General features: G+C 37.6%; 1 protein-coding gene across 11 annotated transcripts in view; it reads right to left on the bottom strand.

Moving 5' to 3' along the window:
* The window catches only part of TENM3 (teneurin transmembrane protein 3), a 403,572-nt gene that overhangs the window by 288,528 nt on the left and 92,818 nt on the right, over positions 1–22,226 (bottom strand). For all 11 annotated transcript variants that reach the window (XM_071743228.1, XM_071743230.1, XM_071743231.1 and 8 more), the window contains 2 exons: positions 16,172–16,474; positions 663–941 (listed from right to left, as the gene is read on the bottom strand). In XM_071743228.1, the coding sequence (XP_071599329.1) occupies positions 663–941; positions 16,172–16,403 (511 nt within the window). In that variant the 5' untranslated portion in view covers positions 16,404–16,474. The remainder of the gene's footprint in view (positions 1–662; positions 942–16,171; positions 16,475–22,226) is intronic.

Genomic DNA, 22,226 nt, shown 5'->3' with positions numbered 1-22,226 from the left:
CCATTCAAACACTGAGCATATACAATGGTTATACCACACATCCTGCAAAGCTGCTGCATATATATTTTTTTTTTGCAGATTGTTAATTGCACAGTAATCCAGTCTCCCAGGCATATCAAAGGCCACATGTCCCTCTTCACCACAATTCCAACTGCCCTCATCAAATGGGAAGTTGAAAGCACAATCAAATTTGTTTTCAATAACCTGAGTCCTGTTATAAGCCATTCTTTGTGTTCATTCATCCATTCTAAGACTGCAGCTTCACCAAGAAGTACTGAAGAAGAGTTCAAAATAAAACCTTTGACTTCAAGCTGGCCTTGGGGATCAACTTCATCACCACTTACTTAGCTGTTCTCCGAAGGGTAACAGGTGACACGGGCTGACACAAAACAGAGTTAATCTGTTTTGTTATTAAACTCTTTCAAAATTGCAGATAAAGCATCACACTCAAAGCTTGCAATAGTTAGGACTGATACTGGATGTTGACTTTTCTGGGAGGAGGAAAAAAAACCCAACAAACAAACAAAAAACAAAAACAAAAAAGCCACAAAAACCCAAACAAACATCAAGGCCATTCCTTCAGTCCTTTAAAATTACAGAGTGTCAAACAATACAGTAAATAAACCATTGATATATAGATGTGCATATGTGTAAGAACTTACCATTTTCACTGTCGGACTTGTTTTCATGTTCGGTATCAGTCAGAGTGAGGGCTGAGTTGGAACGGCTCGAGAGACAGGAACTGCGCCCTGATTTGACCCCCCTGCCCCAAAGTCTCATGGCATGCTCTGGAGACATCACTCCTTCATTTTCAGTATCAGCATCTGACCCTGCACTGATAGAGTAACCTCTGTGGGGGAGCCCCATTTCCGCACAAAATGCCAGTCCTCGACGAGTTGCTGGTTCACAAACTCCTAACTGCCTTAGGGTAAAATTCTGTCCTGATTAGGGGAAAAAAAGATAAATAAAGGTGAGTTGTTTTTTGTTTGTTTGTTTGTTTTTTGTTTTTTTTTTAAGAACCTAAAAGTGAAAACTCTTCAGGTGTATAAGTGTCTCAGGTATCATACAAAGTTTTTTGTCAAAACTCCCCATGTATTACAATCACGTGGATTCTTTTGTCTCCAGCTCTCTGCAGTTCCCCTTTTCATTTCATTCATACTACACCCTAGCCCTGTTTTGTCAACTGCTTAAATGTATCAAAAGTGCCCCTGGGTAGGAACAAAACAACCTACAAACTAAGAAAAGCCAATTGATCATATGAAGGAATTAAAATTAATTACTTTTTTTTTTCTCTCTCTCTCTTTTTTTTTTTTTTTTTTTTTTTTCCCCTCCTTTTCTTACTTTACTTTTTAATTTTTCAAATTCCAAAAGCAGTAACAAGATACTTGTCAGGATTGTCCTGGTAAGAGGACAAATCAACAGGCTATTTTCCCTGTACAGTTGTCACCTAATGTGGCAATGGAAAAACTAAATGGGAATCAAGCTCACTCTATCTCTATTGGATCTTCCTGTCCTACTTCACAACACAGATATGAAGAACTTGGCCACTTGTCACCTGCAAGGACTACAGGAAGTTGTTATTCTTCAGGTTTCCCTATTTTGAGAAACATTTTTGAGATCTTACTGCTGAAGCAGACTCTGCTTTTTAAGCAGACTTTTAGCCTCTGCTTTTGGGCAGAGCAAGAGACATAAGTGAATCCCAAATGATTGTATTAATAAATTAGGTGCAATGAACTCATGACACTTCAATAACTTAAAGGATCTAAATTATATGACACTGAAAGATTACTGCCTTTTTAATGGCTGTATCTTCATCTACTTTTATGTCCATAGATTTAAGACATTTTATGATATACAGACACTTGGCAAACTCATTTGCATGAGTGTACCCACAATGCTTTTCCACCCTAACTCACAGTTATTTCATATCTCTGAGAACAAATTAGAACACACACTCATTTTTTTAATCTGGCAGGCACCTCATTTCTCCAAAATTAGTAATTTAACATAAAAATACATTAGCAAGATAATTAAAGAACAGAATCTTATGATTCAGCAAGTAACAGAATTGCTGGAGCATGAACACAGGAATGCAAACAATCCCTGAAATATTAAAAGCTAATGCCCTGGCCATTGACTTGTTTTACATGAACCAGTTAATTATTTTATTGCTGTGGTCATATGAAGTTATCACTCTAAGTTTCATTGCAGTCAGAACCATAAATGAATTCTGACAATGACTTTCATGAATAATGAAAATCAGTTACTACAATTAGGAACAAATCAAACCGTATTTATTATGTAGCTGTGAACAAATCCTTGAATAAAAATACAGCTGGGGAGGCGAGTACAAAAGGAGTATCTATGAAGATGTCTGAACGGTGTGAAGAGTGTAAGAACAGGATATTACCATGCACACTGATAGTATCTTCTTGTCATTTTTTAAAGCTCTCGTGCCATGTGATTTTTCAGGTTTTGTGAGAGTTGAAACTAATCAGAGGAGCAAACAGGCCAAACAAACCACCCAGTGGTAAAAGAGGTAAAGTAGTGAAGTGCCTAAAATGCTTATTATTTTTCAGTTTGGTAAATATATCCAAAGGGTGACACTCTGGAACACTGGTTTTATGTGTTAGGGACATTATGTGAATCTACATTTTCAAAGAGTTGCCTGACTTAACATGGGAGAAGCCCATGTGAGCACGGATGGATACAGGTGCACCTACACAGAGAAAGCTGCAGAAGTGTATACACAGTTGCATGGCTCTAAGAATAGGGGACTGGGAAGCAAAATGGAAAGGTATTTTTGATGGAAAACAAGGTTTCCTGAGTAAGTAACAAAACTGCCCTTGACTGCAATGTTATCAGATGTGATGCCTCTGGTCCCAGTAACCTCCCAGGCTGAGTCCTGCAGGTGAGGAAAGCTGCAGACAGACAGAGGCTGCTGCCTCTTCAGCCGCTCACTATGAGATTGCCTGCACGGGGCAGCATCCCAACTGCAGCTCCTCTGCCTCCCAGTACCACACAGCCCCCGCCTCCCTTCTGCCCTCAGAGAAACACTCACAGAGACATTCATACAGAGACAAAAGTTTGAAGAGACTATTCCCCTCACAACATTTTTTTTTTCTTTAAAGCAAACTATTACATTTAAGAGAGACTACTTTAGACATCGTGTAAAAACATCCTCCATGATCACTTTCTAGGAGTCTGGGTCTCAGGTGCAACAAGCCATCTTCCATCTATTAAAGGATTTTATTTTTTAATTTAAGTTTCAAACACCCTACCTCCATGTAAAATATTTTCTTCTTTTTTTCCCCTCTTATGAACAGTACCGAAACCCAGCATATTGCAGGCCCAAAATAGAAAAGGGGGAACCAAAATAGAAAAGGAGGGCAGGTTTGTATATTGCTCTCCCATCACATTCAATATATTAGAGCTCTTCACTACACTGACAATTTTTACAGCATAGCCCAGAAACATTGCAACAGCTTTAGAAACATCAGGCTAAATAATCTTCTGAATTAAAGCATTCCTAAGAGCTTTACTAAGAGGATTGTACTCCATGTAAGTTGTCACCACAAATGAAAAACAAAAACAAACAAAGCACAAAACCCAAATCAAGAAGTTGACATGGAAAAATATGTATTTGTCTAGGAATTTATATCCCAAAGGAAATAATACCTACATGATACAAAAATTTTACATCATCTTAAGATTCCTAAGCAATAAAAACAGGATGTCTTCCAGGATCAAGGGGAAGCTGAACACAGCTGGGACCCAGTCCTAGTGGGCAGGAAAACAGTTGGGCCTTTTTACCTGATAATGAAAAATACTACAAAATAAAAATGAAAATTGAAAAGGAGATTGTTGTAGCTCAGTGGAAAAAAGAATGAAGAGAGGCTGCTCTCCTTCTTGTGTTCTTATAATTTCTAATTAACCTTTCCAGAATTACTTCAGTGTGAGGATTTAATCATCAGTTTCTTGCACTATACACACATCTGCAATTTCTCTCATTGACAATCAGCACCTCAACAGTTCATAAAGGCTTGAAAAAAATTGGAGATTGTAATGAACTAATTCCTGACCAGAAAATTTAGATATATCATAAACAAACAGACATTAGGTTTTGTAGTTTTTTCCCCTTTCCTTTAAAAAACTATGAAGTGTAAAATTGAAAAAAATTAGACAAAACATTTCAAGGAGACTTATTCTGGAAACACCTTTGGGGGTTTTCGACATTTTGGGATGATATAACATGGAGTTAGGTTATAAAAACTGACAAGAACACGGTTTACTACCATTTCAGTATTAGACACTGTATTTCTTTTGGTTAGGAATATCAATTTATGGGTAGTGTAAGGAATCCTGATATTCTCCATTTGTACAGACAAGAATAAAATTACTGTAATAACTCTAAAATAACTTTCAGAAGCTTGTACTACATAGCATCTGTCAACAGTAACAATACACACCCTTGGAACCACTCTCTGTATGCTATGATCCTCATCTGGTGTTCCCACTTACCAGCATTAGTTAAATACATAAGAGTATATCAACGTAATTTATATACATACATATGTATATTAATATATATTTTGGGGGGGGGGGGGTGAGAGTGTGTATATATATTTCTCTGCAAGAATCACATGTTACCTTGTCAAGAAATGCCAATTATTTTTTTTAATTTAATCACATACTGTATACAAGCAAATTTGATGTATGCAGAAATTATGTATTATTTTAGAAAGCCAGAATTTAAAAGCTGGAATCTAATGGAAACCTGCTGCACCCATGCCACATTTGTTTACCTGGTCTAAATTGTGGAAATTATTCAGAGACATCCCTAAAAACTTAAGCTCTAAATTGAAAATGTTATCTTTGGAAATGGGTTTTTGAAGAGGATACTAAACAAAAGGCTGCACAGTTCTTCAGTTGACAGTCCTTGTTCTAAGTTGAACATATGCTAAATATATACAGAGATATTATCTTAAAAACCAAAAAAAAAAAAAAAGGAAAGAAACAAACAGAAGGAACAAACAAAACTATCCAACAGAGAATTTGTCAGCATTTCCAGATATCAAAACTATCCGTAGTAATTCATCAACCACTGATAAGTCAATAAGTCAGTTTTATCAACAATAATCTATTTTGGAAAAGAGGGAAAGAAAACAAAACAAAACAAAAATTCTGAAAAGCCTACAAAGCATCTGCCTAGTTATCGTAAAAATACACCCACACCCCTACCTCTTAAACTAGAGGAATTATAGTTTGAGTGCCTGTGCTGACTTTGGTTGTCATAACAGAACAGACATAGCAGCAAAAAGGCAGGGGTCCTAAATTCATACCAGTTCATACTCCAAATTCTATTTAGTTTGGCTCTTGCTCATGTTTCTGATGAAGTTTCATGCTACGTGGGCTGTCACTGCATCTTTCATTGCTTTTCAGCCCCCTTTCTAATCTATTCTTCCTTTGTATCTTGCCTTCTTCTGCCTGTAGACCTTTGTGCCATTCAAAAATCACATGCATTTTTCCTATAACCACCCCATGAAAACACATGGTAAAAATACTAAACTTAGAAAACCTGTGGAAAAACTAAACCTAGATAGCTGCACAACTATGATCATAGCCCTTAAGAGAAGCAATCTTCTCCCTCACACTTTCTCAATTGCCTGCTTAATCCTGATTTTTTTTTTTTAACTAAAAAAATCCCCTCATTTATCTAAGAAAGCCAATGAGGATAAAGCTTTTTCTCAGGTTTTCGTTTTACATCTGGAGACTGCTGGGAACAAACATGTCCCCAGTAATATAATGCTCATCCTATAAACTTATCATATAAACAGCACAGATATCAAAGTGTCAGCAGAAGAACATGTCATTTGCTGCTCCAGTGATATGGGAAAAGTTCTTCTTTCCTTTTGCACACATATTTAGGCACTATATAGTGGACATGGTTTTCTTACTTGAACCTCATTCTCAGTACCTCTGAACACTTTCTGTAGAGCTGAAGCCAGCACATAGCTGGTGCTGCACCACATCTTTGAAATGCTTCTTTGTTTCTGTGTAACCAAGAGCTCCAGACTACTGACCAGATTCAACAGCCTTCTAAATTCACACACACGGCAAAACTATGAAGAAATAGCCATTAACTGCAAATAGGCTGATCTGTTCGGTTTACTAATTCCTGAAAAATACAGAGTTCCATTATGTGCTACTCACAAGAGGAAAAATGAGCTTTTTTGTATATGATAGGCAGTGCCTCTTCTCTGGGAATTAACTAGTTACTACAAGGCCATTGAGAACATGGGGTAGATACCATCTTCCTAGATGACTAAAGCAGAACTGCACTAGTTTAGCAAGAATTCCATGCAGCCCCATGGAAACTTACACACTATCTACTTTCAAGGGTCAATTCTGGCTGTTTTTTTAAAGAAAAGATATGTAATTTATTTGTAAATAAACTGTATTTTTTTTCCGTTCACTGGAATAAATATAGCATGGCACACTTACAAAGCTGACCCTTTATACGGAAAAGTTTTGAGAAGGACACAGAATTGGAAGTAAATGTACTGTAGGATAATAAATTTGCTGGAGATAAAACAACAAAGATTTTTAAAAAGGAAATAAAAGAGGCCTTGGATACTCTATAAAACTCTGTTAAGTGTACAAATGCTATCTCCAAAAGTCAGGAATGTTAGGTGGGTAGAATAAAATTACACAAAATAATGACTAACAGATGCAATACTATCCATTCTGTCACAGAACCTTTACAATAGATTTACTAAAATGGAATTTTCAAAGCTTTGCATGTAGAGTTCTGTTTGCTAGGATGAAGAAACTGCAGCAAGACTGACAAGCTTTTTCTATGTGAACATTTTTTTTCTTCCTGATTTAGCATAGCATTTGGTTATTACTTCAGCCTGATTTTCTCTTTTGTTTTTGTGAAAATTGTCTGTGAAACTTAAACCACAGTAATTCACTGGATCACATTTTCCTCTGGTTTTTAATTCCTACGTTTTTCTCTTCACTCATCACAACCCTCTTCCTTGCCACCTCTTAATCTCTCTCTTGACCTTTCCGCTCTGTTCACTTTTCCATCTTAACCTCCTCCCCTTGTCATTATCTGATTTAGAGTGGAGCTGTAAGATTGGCATGACAGACAGTTGCTTCTCCAATATATCCAACAATCTCCATAATAACAAACAGCATTACATTATATTAAATCTTAGCAACCATGCATATAACTTCCCAGTGCTCATTACTCTGAGCAAACATTAACCATGTGGTTCTCCCAGTCACCAGGGGCTTTCCAAAACTTACTGGGAGCTAAGTCACAGTCTCAGCAACTTCTGAAGCAGTTGGTCCCAGATACTGCGAGTTCTCTGAGCTGCACATGATGTGCCACTCCTGACTGAAGAGCTTTATGTAAGACTCAAAACCTGAGTCAATTCTACAAAAAAACCCCACCAACAACCCCTCAGGTACTGCTTTGTGGGAAATAGTCTTTCAAACCTGGTATTTAAGCAAGTCATGTATTTTTGCTAGCATTAAACTACAGAACCACAAGGAGACATTGATTAAAATGCCAGCCTTGGAAAGCTGTAGGAAACAGAGCAGAACCAATGCAAATCAGAGTGTCTTCCTGTCACTTGGTTTTCCAAATTATGGTTCAAATGCACAGAATCTTCTGTGAAGTATGGTAGACTCGTAACATTATTCCCTATTAGGCTTGAGGGTGACAGGGGATCCTCAGTACTAATCCACAGACTAGAACAGAAGAAGCACGTTTTAATCCAGTATAAGGATAAAGGACTGTTCATCAAGCACTTCTGAAGTTACCACATAGTAAGATTAAAGTCAGCTGAAGATAATTTCACAATTCCACAATTCAAAGCTTCAGGCTACAGCATCAGCAATCATGTTCCAGTAAATGAGTTAATAATTTAAACATTGATGCTCCAAATTTGTGGATTTTAAATAAAAATCTGGTTTTATTATTATATAATATGCAAACACAATTAAGTGAAACACAGCTGCCCAAATTACATGCTACAAGAAAAAAAGAGAATCTGTGGATTTAAAATAGAAATATCAACTCTGTGAGTAGCAAGAGACACAAAGGCTTGATCATGACAAGGATAATAGTATAGCCACTATAGGCCTCTATCTTAATCTTTGAATCCTAGGACCATATCATCAGCATCTCAGGATCCATTTATTACAAAATATGAATAAAGCCTAAATTTGATAGATGTGAAGAAAATATGACCCAAGGGTAAGCAATGTAGAAGAGATGATGGATATCCAGTCTGCAAAGAGCCTACAACCACAGATCTGACAGGTATGAACTGCCACATTAAGGTTAGTACGATGCTAATGACATGACATACGGCTTGGAATGGGAAAGGAAGATGAGGAGGAAGGAGGCAGCAGGATGAGAAGCTGAGAAGCCCACAAACTAGAGCTCAGGCTCACTGCTATTCCTCTGTATGGGGAAGAGAGAAAACTCTACCATTACTTCTGCCTTACTGTGAAGGAAAGGCATGTCTGCCAGCACAAGAGGGCTCTGAACTGGTATAAAGGAAAACGCCAACACACCCATTTAGAGTAGCCCCTGTGTTTCCATATGTAGAATTCCATAAACAAGCACCCCCCATGCATGGGACTCAGCTCTGCAATGCATGGACAGAAGGAGGCACTCAGACCCTCGCTGTGGGTAAGTGGGGGAAACAATGGAGAACACAGACCCAAGGATTTCTGCAGAAATTAAAAACTTTAACTCCCTCTCTCACCCAAGTGTCCCATCACACCCCACTCACAGGGTTTCTATTCTGGAATTCAGAATAATTCATTCTGGAAACCCCAGAATAAATGGCGTTTAGCATTGTCCTAAGATTTTCTAGCAAAATGCCCATTACACTGAAGACAAGAAAGGATTTATGACTCAGATATATTAATGGCTCTGCAAAGCAAAAAAGTAGAAACACAAAACTTGAGGAGAATGTGTTCCCTTGGCTCTTCCGTTTCCTTTATCAGCTTTAAAAAGCTCAGTAATGCTGAATACTGGCTTTCAAGCCAGTAAAGTTAGGACATTTTACAAACTCATTTCAGAAAGTATTAAGGAACTTTTGGAGAAATTATTCCTATTTTACATTTCTGCTTCGCTTTTGGCATTTATTTGCCAGTGATGGAATAAGCACTCACCCACAGCTTGGCCAACAGCCCTGACTGTCATCCCCAAGCCTTACATCAATGGACAGGAACAGAGGGGACTCTTCAGCCTCTTTCATTCCTCCCCTCACCCCATCTCTAACCACAGCTTTCCATACATGTTAACAAGCTCAAGAAATCTTTTCGAAGCCATGTATGAGATCCATTTATCTCCCCAGTCCTCATTTTAGTTTTCATTATGAACAGGAGCAGCACATACAACTTGGTATATGAACTACAGAAAGATATGAGAGCACCTCCAGACACTAACCATATCTTCCCTTCCATGAGGCCAAACTTCCTCGTGAAGGGCCCTTGCTAACCTTCTAAATCTTTGATCATTGTGATAAAAAATTTAATTCTCTTATTTTGCAACTGGACTAGTCAAAGACAGGGTTTTTACTCTCTGGACCAAAGCTGTGTAGAAATGCCCGATCAAGCAGCCTACTGCCAATAACCAAGGTTGATTTTTCCCTGAAGAATCACAATTGCCCTTTGTTTCCAGATCTGCAGAGCTCATCTACAGACTGTGACCCTCAAGGGGCCAATTTCAACTCAATGAATACCTTAGAGCAAGTGTATGTACCACCGAGTGTGAGCTAAATATACTCCTTATCATATAAAATTGAAATGTTTTCCCTAGTACTACTCTGTAGCTAATAGAATAACTTTAAAAGTCAACAGATCCTTATCACCTGGAACCTGAAAACCAATTAACTTCTTATTGTTGCTTTAAGAAATAACTAGTATAGCAAAGAAAGATGATAATATTACTTAGCACTTAGAGCACTTTTCATCTTCAAAGCATTCTGCAAACATAAACTAATTAATCTTCCCAACACGCCTGTGAGGTGAGTAAGTATTATTATTATTCCAGTACTACAGAGGGAGAAAAAACCACTTCTGGCAGAAGGTTATGTGCTTAGCTCAAGGCCACAAAATAATCCAGAACTTCCTGGCACTGTATGCTGTTTACAGAAGTTACCCACTCAAACAGGGAAGGTGCTGCAGGTGGCCATGCTTTTGCATAACCATAAAAGTATCTGTCACAATGGCAATCAGGACACATCTGGCACTGCAGCCAGGGACATAAAACACTGATTCTGGTATCTGGCCCAGAGTGCTTGTCATTTTACTGAATGGTGATTAATTTGTTCATCAGGAGATCACAAAGTCATATATATATCCTTTCACACCTTCTTGTAAATAATCTGCAAAGCAGGCTGATTCAGTTCCATCGAGAATCACTTGCCTACTCAATAGTCAAAATCAGCTCATCAATAAGGCATAGGTAATGGAAGGTCAAAAATGGTTTGGTCCTTCCACTGCTTCAGACAGGTAAGTTTAAAATACTCAAGCTTTTTGGTTTAAAAACATGGCAATTAAAATCCTTCAATCATACAGCTGACATTTACGGTGACTAAAAATTTAACCATTTTGCTATCCAAATACTTCATCTTGAGCAGCTAGAATTTAAAAGCAGTAGACTTTGGAGTCATAATGCATTAGGACAGAAGTTGCTATTAATGTTTCAGGTTTCTGAAGTCTTAAAAATGTATTCCTGACAGTGTTTAATATGTTAAACTATAAAATAAAATTGTGAAGGTATATATACACCACTGTTTCAGGACCCTCTTTCACTAACTGGTGAGATTTTTCAAGCTCCTAAACTTAACTGTCACAGAAGTGTCAGCTGAACGATTGCTATGATACATCCACACAGCATAATGTACTGTACATGGTTTTGCTTTTCAGCAACCTGGTATCAGTGATCCAGCATACTGTGAGGGAAAGAAATTATTTTTCTTTGCTCATTTGGTAATTTCAGCCCCCTCTTTTGCAGCTTCAAGGAGTTGCTGGGGCATTTAATCTAATCTAGGCACTTAAGTATTCCAGAAGAGTCAAGGTACAACACCATGCATACAGGTACTTTCGCCTGTAAAATTGAAAGGGGCAGAATGAAAATAATCTGATGTTGAGTTTTGGCTGGGAATGAACTGTTTCAATTGATAAACATGTGAACTCATTGCCAGCTAGACAGATCAAATACCTTTGCCTGCAGGCTAAACCATAGCTGACACAAGTTTTCAAGAACTAAAAATTTAACAAAACCTGCACTACCTTATCTGATCTTCCATTGGCAAAAGGTGTCCTGCATCTCAGCTCTTCAATTCACATTGTTTGCAAAAGGTGCTGGGAATATTTTAGGTGAATCTATATGAACAACCATAAATTTGCAGCACCTCCTGCCAACTGTGCTCATGGTCAGCCTCCTGCTCGTGTTCAGAAACTCACTGATGTGATGTTTGGATCACTCTATAGGATCACTGTTAAGCTGTACTGTGTATTCCTCCTTTCCTTCTAACACGCAGCTGATAGTAAAACACGTGGGTTTTGCGTGCTTTTATTTTTCTTATTAAAAATACACCTATGTACATTTTTTTCAGTTCTTTTGAATCCATATTTGATTTAGGAACCCCGTCAAATTATTTTCACATTGATATATCTTCCAATTATTTTTTACCAAATACAAATTTTAAAATACTACTTACTTGCTACATTTCTACAACCCTTCACTTCTACAACCTTTCCCTTCCACACTTCAAGCTATTTTTTCATAACAATCTCCTGTGTACATTCTATCACTTCACATGGATGTTTAATTTTGTAAACACAGGAGTTTCTCTCTGCACCCAGCCATCCATATGAAGACCAAGTGAGAGAGAAATTTGACTTTATACAGTCATCTTTAATTCTGACTTCAGCAAGGTACTTGGGCTTATTCCAAAATACAAGCATTTTGGTTGCTGAATTCATTTACATAGGTTATACATTTGAAACAGACTGCTCATTATAGCTGGATACTTTGAACCATAAGAAAATAGTTGTCTTCTTCCTCCCTAACATATAAACAACAACCAATTGTATCATCACAGCTGGGAAATGAAGTAGTTTATCATAATGCTTCATCCATTGTCACAGATGAGACTATGTTTCTTAAACATGCAATATAAACTTGAGTATATAGGTGAAAGACACTTTTAAAGAAAAAAGCTCTTGTCATTCATTTACATGGCTGGTTGCTGAGTTTAATAATACACAGGCTTACCAATTTTTTTTTAATCCTATGTGGGGATTAAGAAGAAAGTGAAAATAAATAACTCAATTAGAATTTCTAAAAATAGTAGGCTAAATATTGCTCATCTGAAGACTTTAAAAACAAACCCAGTCTTGCAACAGATGAAGAGGATTGAGAAGAAGGGAAACAGACCACTGTAGGTCTTATCTCTCATTGCTGGTAATGGAGAGTATGTTGCCCAGATGAAGTTACAATTTCCAAAACATGCAGAAATTCAAACAGATGAGCAAAAAGAACCTGTGTCTGGAATTGAAAACTGAAGAACTTCCTGTCCAAAAGTAAAGATCTCCTGGGATGAAACTACTACTGAACAGAGCATGCCTTTCTCCTATGGCAGCATCCCTTTCTGAATCCCTCCCATGGGATTTCGGGAAGCAGGAAGCACAAAGACATGCACTGAGACAACTCAGGAAGAAGAGGTGGGAAAGTTCTGTGTTTTATAAAAAACACACAGACATTTAAAAATTGTGCGACTTCGGAGAGATCTGAGAAACCCATGTAATTGCTAGATAGCTTTCCAGTGGATGCTGGGAATTTGATGTTATTTTACACAGTCTGAGCAAAAGAAAACCAAAACCACTGGTCATGATTAATTTTAAAAATTAATTTCCAATTAAGCACATTATTTATTAAAACTTGCCTTTTTTGCTCAGAGATTTATTTCCTGTTGATTTAGCAGCCTAGAGTGTAATTAGACTGTCAACAAAGCCAGGTTTCTGCACTCAATTTCTAGACAGTGGAGAAAAAATAAATACAGGAAAGCATGTTTTATATATTATTTAAAAACCTTTGGAATGACCTTCAGCACCTTTTGCACAAAATGCTTCCAATGCCAGAAGCAGTAAATGCTCTCAGTCAAAGATGAATCAAAGGAACACACTATAACAGGAAAACAAGCCCTTTATAAGCTGACCCTATCAAACCTGCAGGTAGTCCCCAAAGGTGCTAAAACCAGCACGCATTAAAGGAAGCCAATAAGCCATACAAAAAGAATTGAAAGGACAATGAGGAAAATCAAATGGGCACAGATAGCCGTGCTGAGACCACTGAAAGATGAAGAGGACACTACACATCCCAGACTGCCATTTTAAGCCTAGAGACACATAACTGATTGGATAGTGGGAAATAAGTATTGCCTAAATATTATGTGAGTTTCTTAAGAAAATGGTGAGGAAAAGACCCCAAAGCTGCAGTGAGTGACCATCATATGTGACATGCCAGACTATACAGAAACATAGAATGGTAAGGGTTGGATATTTAACTCCTTCCATTTTGTTACTGCTATTAAAAAGAACAGTACCCTATTCAGGCAATAGTTTAGGAATGTATTAAATAAATGGTGCCTATTTCCATATAATTTTGTTATTAGTACTACGGAACTAATTTGTTACTAGTTTACAGTACAGGCCTTAGATAAGTTCCTCTTGACTTCATCTCATTAAAGGAATAAGAACAATGTGAATTTAAAAACTAGGAACTACCAGAATTTTTGACATACCACAGAAAACAAAAGTATAGAGCAGAGAGTAAACAGATTCAAGTAGAAGCAAGCTTCGGTTACCTGAATCTAAGACAAGTATTTACATGTAGTATTTACAAGTATTTACGGGGCTGCATCCAGTTGGCGGCCGGTCACCAGTGGTGTCCCCCAGGGATCGGTGTTGGGCCCAGTACTGTTTAATATCTTTATCGATGACTTAGATGAAGGGATTGAGTCCATCATCAGCAAATTCGCAGATGACACCAAGCTGGGAGGAAGTGTGGGCCAGCCGGAAGGCAGGAGGGCTCTGCAGAGGGACCTGGACAGACTGGAGAGCTGGGCTGATTCCAACGGGATGAGGTTCAACACGGCTAAGTGCCGGGTCCTGCACTTTGGCCACAACAACCCCATGCAGCACTACAGGCTGGGGACAGAGTGGTTGGAGAGCAGCCAGGCAGAAAGGGACCTGGGAGTCTGGATTGAAAGGAAGCTGAACATGAGCCAGCAGTGTGCCCAGGTGACCAAGAAGGCCAATGGCATCCTGGCCTGTATCAGAAGTAGCATCGCCAGCAGGTCCAAGGAAGTGATTCTGCCCCTGTACTCAGCGCTGGTGAGGCCACACCTCGAGTCCTGTGTCCAGTTCTGGGCCCCTCAGTTTAGGAAGGATATCGAGGTCCTGAAGCAGGTCCAAAGGAGGGCAACCTGGCTGGTGAAGGGACTCGAGCACAGGCCCTATGAAGAGAGGCTGAGAGAGCTGGGGCTGTTCAGCCTGAAGAAGAGGCGGCTCAGGGGAGACCTCATCGCTCTCTACAACTACCTGAAAGGAGGTTGTAGCGAGGTGGGAGTTGGTCTCTTTTCCCAGATGACTTTCAACAAGACAAGAGGACACAGTCTTAAGTTGTGCCAGGGGAGTTTTAGGTTAGATATTAGAAAGAATTTCTTTACTGAGAGGGTGATCAGGCAATGGAATGGACTGCCCGGTGAGGTGGTAGATTCTTCGTCCCTGGAGATATTTAAAAAGAGACTGGATGTGGCACTCAGTGCCATGGTCTAGCAACCGCACCGATGGGTCAAGGGTTGGACTCGATGATCTCTGAGGTCCCTTCCAACCTGGCTAATTCTATGATTCTATGTCCCTTGCAAACATTTTTAAGCAAAAAAGTCCAAACTATCTGACCAGCTCCAAGTCTAACATGAAGTTATTCTAATTGGAACAAAGAAAAAACATCAAAGAGAAAAAAATCTGTTATGGAGAACAAAAAATAAAACTAAGGACTTATTCACAAGGAAGCAGCTTTCTCTTTCTATTCCTAAATCTATTCTTGTTTCCTTAGAAAAGAGAAGGTAGCTTTATATAGAAGACTGAGCCATAGGTTCACACAGCTCTTGGCCTAGCTTTATCCTTTTACATAGTTGAGATGCAGCACTCCACACATAATTTTTTTTTCCTCCTTACATTAATCTGTTTAGTTGTGGAAATGTAGAGATGCCAATGCCAAAGACCACAATGTTTAATTCAGAGGTGATGTGTAAGCACTTAACTCTAACTGAAGCCAAGTGTAATCTCCCAGAATCACTGAGGTCCAAAGGCACCTCTTGAGATTACCTAATCCAAACCCTCTGCTCAAGTAATCAGCTACAGCAAATTGTTCAGGACCATATCCAGTCAGGTTTTCCAGTCAGGTTTTCAGCACCTCCATAGATATTCAGATCTCCCACGTCTCCAGTCCTGGATCCAGAAATTTAACAGTGAACTCTAGCCACCTGTTAACATCTGGTTAGATATCACAGATATCCACCAAAATAATCCCTCAACAAACCCAAATGCATTAATTGTGAACAAATTTGCCTCACTGTACAGTGCTCTTTTAGCTCTACTGTCCTTGTGAGCTAAAAGAGAAAGACAGTGAGTTACCATACTACTTGTGTGCTCATCTATGCATACTTTGTTTCCTCAAACCTTTTCATAGGGCTTAGTCTTTTCCAAACAACTCTATCTGTTTAATTTGGTTAATTTTGAAACTGTTTACATTTTAGCTATATTGGACAGGCAATCTGTTAATGAGTTGAATTTATGCTGGGGGTCTAGTTTTTAAACTGTAAGGCCTGTATACTTCACACTTGAGTCAGCAATGTTGTCACTGACCAATTGCCCAACACGGGCACTGCCAACTTGGCTACGCATCATATGCTATTTATTTCAAAGATGGCACACCAAGTGTACTGTGTGTGTAGAGTATTACTGATACTCATGAAACTGGTAAAATAACATCCTGTGCCCACAGCAAGAATGCCTAGTTGCTTGGTACTAATGAATTACACACTCTGAATTAAAATGTCTTGCCTACCTTGTCTGGTATACTCATCTGCTTCTCTGTGGACCAAGTCTTTTACCCGGTTTCCATACAGCAACCTAGAGGAATCATGATCAAAAGCTTTCAGGGTTTCACTGGAGCTGTAAGACTTCTGTGTAGGCACTCGGCACTCCTCATTTTCTGCAGAAGAATTTGTATAGCGCCGCTCCTTGTCCCGTCTGCTCTTCGTCAGGGAACAATAAGGCCTACGTTCCTTCACATCCATACTTCATTCCTTCTCTGGGCACATCAGTCCAGCTTATTTGGAATTCTTCTCTACATTCAGCTTACATTCACCTATAATAAAATTAGAAAGACAATGGCTGATGTGTTACAATGTTCTCTAATTGCTCTGATCGCTTCCTGACTGTCTGGAAGAGAAGGATCTAATGGGTGAAATGCACTTCTGTAATGTTTATAAGACTTCCCAGTGCTGGAGTTACCCTAATGAAAACAAACAAAAATCCAAACAAAACAAAAACAAAATCATGAAGAAATTCTTGTGAATGACAATTCAATATTCAAGGTCAAAAGCAGACTGAGAACTAGTTGGAAAAATGCAGCTCTTCAGCTTTAAGAATGTGCTACTTGCCTAAAGTCTATCTGTAAGTTCATTTTTTCTTTTTCTGAGAAGAATGCATTTTTAAAGGCAAGTCTGATTTCCTTCTGCTTGTCAGAAACCTGGTATTAACATATATTTTTTTTTAAATACAGTCGTCTACAACTTCTTATTGTCACTTCTATTTTAAGAAAATTGTTCCCATCAAGAACATGCACACATAATTTCACAGCAAGCTGCAACAGCATTCCAGGTGATATGCAGGAAGACTTCTCCAATGCAGTATATTCTATTTAGCCTGTGCTAGAAAGCAAATTCAATTTGTAGCTGACATTTAGAAATAATTTTTCCTTCCCTCAGGTTTTTAAGGACTGCTACAGTAAGAACTTCATTTCTACTATTATTTGTTTTCTCTAGCATTTCATTCCACTTAGTTTTCAAAAAAAGGCTTCTCAGTTTCATCTCTTGGGTTCTGAACACTTAACTAAAACATCTACATTCCTGACAGGGTAAAGAAATAGTTTGGAAATTTTGCTTTTGTTTTTTAAAGAGTGCTAAAATAAAATAAAGATTATAATTTATATCTTTAAGCAGCTGAATAAATACCTAATTGAAGAACAGTCTGGATGATTATAATAATCTGCAACAGCACCTGTTAACAGAGGCCTTGATACTTCTTGTTTAACACCTTATGTATTAGTATACTCTCATTTGTCTCAAGGAAAAACTTCTCCTAGGTGCTCAATTTAAAGTGCTCAGATACCAAAATGGATTGTACTATCGGTCAACTGCATTATGACATAGAATTAAAATGAGAGTTTACAGCACATATCACTCTGTTCAGCTAATACAAAGTTTCTTTAGGACTCTTCACCTATTTATTTTTAAACATTTAATACCAAACAAACTAATTAGTTCTCAGTCCTGAAAAGTTTTTAGAAAGTATTATTTAACTTAATACAGTACTGTAATTCAAGTTTGTGAATGGCAGCCAGTGTCTTATCATTGTGTTTTGAAATTCTACAAAAGGCTCCTGCATTTCTTAACCTGTGTGAATCTCTGTTTAGACTACAGGACAAAGCCAAGATGCCTTCAATTTAAGTATATTATCTTCCACATTTTTTCCATTTTCAGAATCTAAGTTGTTAAAGGGAAACTGCAATACTTACATGTGACTGAAAAAAACCTAAGTTTCATAACAAAATAGATTACCTGTAATTTACCTGAAACACACAGATTTTAAAATATTCAATTGACTAATAAATGCAAGTTCTTTCCATGTAGAAACAAAGTTTTAGACGTTTTCTAAATTGTGTTTTATTAACACTACACTGAAACATGGTTTTAAAAATTATTCTTAACAGATGGACCCAGGTATTCATTTGTAGTGTAAAGACTTTGTGTGGAAGCATATCTCCCCTTTCATCTAAGCATTTCAAGACTTTAAAAGGCCACTAATTCCTAATATCTCTAAATTGTGCCATGGGAAAACTGACATACACTATTCATCATCAAAGACCAAATAATTTTTTTTTCCAGGTTCCCAAGCTCCTTTATAATGTAAAGAACCCTCACGCAAACCCTTCCTTATGCAATATTTTAGTACTATACTAAAATCCTCAAAGATTCGATCTATGCTGTAGCATGAGGAAGTACTGATGTGCTTCCCACGGAAGTCAATGAATTCAATAAAACTTCAAAAGGTAGTTTTCTGGGTTATCTATTGCCTCTCCAGGCAAAGAATGGAAAGGTTAAAAAAATACAAGCTGTTTAATAGCACCACATTAAGGAGACACTTCAACAGCGATTACACTGATACAAGAATGAAGACAAGTGGATTTTTTGGTGGGTTGGTTTTTTTTTTTAAATCTGGCATTAATCCAAAACATCTCTTTACATTCAGTAATCTTTAACTTTAAAAATTACTAGTATTTCTCAACAAGTTTTAGAAAGCAGTATCTTCAGATCAATTAATAAGCATATCTGAAAGGAGACAAAAAGCTATCTTACAGACCTGTCTACAAATAAATGGTCTCTGCCATGATCAGAATGCAAACAGGAAGAGAGAACACAAATATATTTACAGAATTCAGAAAGAAATACCAGTGTTAGCATTTAAGAAGTAAACCAGTAGTGACAGATCAAACAAAGGAAGACTTGCAGATGGCTTCACAAGATCAGAACTGTAGCTCTCATTATTGCAGGGAGATATTTTACAGTGCAGGACTTGTTTGTCCCACTATGAATTCCATGCACCCTGTCTTTTTTAAAAAAAAAACAAACCACCCCTCAACCAAGAACTTTAGAGATTTTTTTTTTCAAATACTGAGAAAATCAGTTTAATAAAAAAAAACCCTAGTCAGTTACTGCATCTGTTCACTTTTAGAGATCACCATGGTTAAAATCCAAAGAAGTTTTCACACTCAAATCTTCATATTTACATGAACCATTGTTGCACAAATTAGAACATATTTCTTTTTTTATTTTTTCTCCTCTACTGCTCCCTACAACATAAAAACTACATGGGGGAGTTAGCTGAATGCAATGACTAGCTTTCTTTCACTATGCCTTAGAATAAGTTCAGATGAAATACTGGTAATGAGTACAATACAAACTCAAGGGAACATACCAACTAATTTGACGCATGAACAGTTTTTTTGACAAATCAGATTAAAACTTTAAATAAAATTAATTTTTTTTTTAATTATTTTTTTGTGATGTCACAAAAATATTTGCCTTCATCTGCAAGTAATTTTTGCCCATATGTCAATATTTATGGTCCATCAAATAGCTTTACTCCAATCAAATAAAAGAATTTTCCCAGAACAATATTTACAAAGGTACCAAACTACTAACTCACTCACTCACAAAAGGATGTCAAAACACCCCTGCTAAATACTGTTACATATTGTATTACAATGCTGACATGAAATGGCCTGCATATACTGAAGAAAAAAATATTTCCGTGGATGCACGCCACTCCTTCAAGTTCCAGTTTAATGCTTTTCTAAGTGTAAAACCCGAGGATGCTCATCTGTGTCATGGAGCACTGGGATTTCTCATGGGCTTTCCAGTGATCTGTCCAATGTTACAGGCTCCTGGCTGGATTAAACAAGGGAGTGTACCCTAATCACCAGGCTGACGTGTCAGCTCTTACGCAGTCATGCCCATCCCAGCTGTGTACATAGCTGGGCCGATTGCAGCCTCGGGCAGACTGCACTTTCCCAGCGTCACTCCGGATTTTAAAAACAGTTCAAAACCAGAGCTGGAGAAGCCTGTCTGGTACATGAGCAGATGATTGGGACCACAGAGTTCATTCCGTTATGTGCCAGGCTACCTGGAAGACCTCGGACACCATTATCAGCTTTGGCACAATATTTAATTACCAAGTCGGATAAGGTGTACAAACAGTAATTAAAATTATTACATTCTTTCTTTTACTCCAAGTGCTGTAGACAGTTTGAGTGTAAATACCAAAATAGAGCATGGGGCATATTCACACACAAGTGTTGAAGCTACTGTGGGAGTTTCAGTAAACTGAAGTCTCAGGTACAGACAAAGACAACTGATACCACGGCAGAAGTTTTATGCTGTCTTTAAAATTCCCCAGGACAGCCTTTCAGCAGGTTCCACTAAATTACTTATTTTAATGTGATATTGAGACAGTATAGTGAAAACAAAAACAGTTACTTACCTTCTTCACAGAAAAGCCTCAAGACTAAAGCCCTACTCTGCAAAATAGTTGAAGTACAACAGACATAAAATGTAGTATATATTATTTAATTGTCAAGATGTAAACAAAGCTTTAGGGCGATGCTAGACAGTGTTATCTAAAACACTCAGCTACAACTTCAGCATACCTGCAGGCCCCTTAAAACTGTTACTGAAAATTATTGCATTTAATTCAGAAGCTTCAACTCCAAGTTCCCCAAAGGGTTATTACAGTTTGGCAAGAGGATGGCAATCCTGCCTAAGTGACACAGTGCTCCCTCTCCATCCTTCACTTGGAGAATCTCCTCGCAGCATTAAAGCTGGCTCAATGAACACTAAGGTAACTGATTAAGGAGTCTAAATATACCTATTATATAATTATATACCTAAATATAAATATTTAAAGAACAACATAGGCTCTTTAAAGAGCAACATAGAAGTAGTAAAAGCAAATTGTATTTCTAGAAAATATGTCACTGGATGGGTCGATTTATGGATCTACTATAGTGTGTATTATATTGCCTTTCAATGTGTATAGCCACTTTAGAAATCATAAAGCACACAAAGCAAAAATGGAATTAGTTCCGAGGATAACAAATGCAATTATTTTAATACATTCTGCGCTGGAATAGAAAAGGTTTCAAAAATGAATGGGTAAAACTTGAAGATTTCTTTGTAACAGAACAGTAACAGAGGATGAAATACTGCTAAATGCAAGGCCAAGCAAGCCCCCTCTCTCCTGCTCAGCCTCACAGGGAGAAGGAACAGTAAGAGAAGCAGCACATGGCTCACAGAAGAGCCCTTCTTCCCTCCCCCAGGACCAGCAGACAAGAGCCAGGGAAGGAACTTACACGTAACATACCACAACCTTCCCTCCCAGCACCTCAGTCTAACAATTCAGACATTCAAGAACAGCAGCATTCCCAGTTGCATTCAAAACCCTGCATTATTATTATTCAATTACTACTATTTTTATTAGTAATTACTGTTATAATGAATAAAGGATCACCGATCCTTCCACATCGATCCCTTAACACCAGACCAATCTGAACACTTGCTTAGATTGGGAACAAATTCCTTTCATGGTAAACTACTAAATAAACACAGGCAGTAAATAATTGTAACATTTTTGAGAAGAAGGCGTCTCAAACTTCTGCCTATAATAAAAAGCAAATGATTCTACAGGCTGTGAGTCAAGACAGTGCCTATTCTCGGCACTCACACGAGCTGCTGAAAATAACATCTAAGTATTGCTGCTGACTAGATACAGTAACACAAGTACAATTATTTTAATTGTAATTTCCTTTTCATCTGTAATGGTTTATTAGTTTGTTAATATAACTATTATATTTCTTAAAATGTGCAGTAGGTACTTGCATGCCTTTTAATAGCAAAAATAATTTAAAAAATTAGCTGATATATACAATAAGTAAACTAAAAAGTCCAATGTCATATGAAGAAATCAAACAAATTAAGAAAAATCTCCTACCCACAAAAAATATTTACAATGCACACAGCTAATCACCCATAAAACCTATTACAAACAAATACTAAGAGAAACTCAAAAGGCATAAAAGACTGATGAAATTTCCACTTCAATGGCTGATAAAGTGAGATATGTCAGAAATCAACCGAGCTGGAAAAATGACACTTTGAAGAGGTGCTTAGGATGATCTGTAGCCACAGTGTGCCATTAGTCAAACTGATGACTCTTAATACATGGATATTTCAGGTCATCATATCTAGAAACTCACTTCTTAATATTAAAAGTCTGTATTC

Source organism: Heliangelus exortis, chromosome 4 (genome assembly GCF_036169615.1).
Source record: "Heliangelus exortis chromosome 4, bHelExo1.hap1, whole genome shotgun sequence".
NCBI lineage: Eukaryota > Metazoa > Chordata > Aves > Apodiformes > Trochilidae > Heliangelus > Heliangelus exortis.
This window is presented reverse-complemented; position numbering and strand designations above follow the sequence as displayed.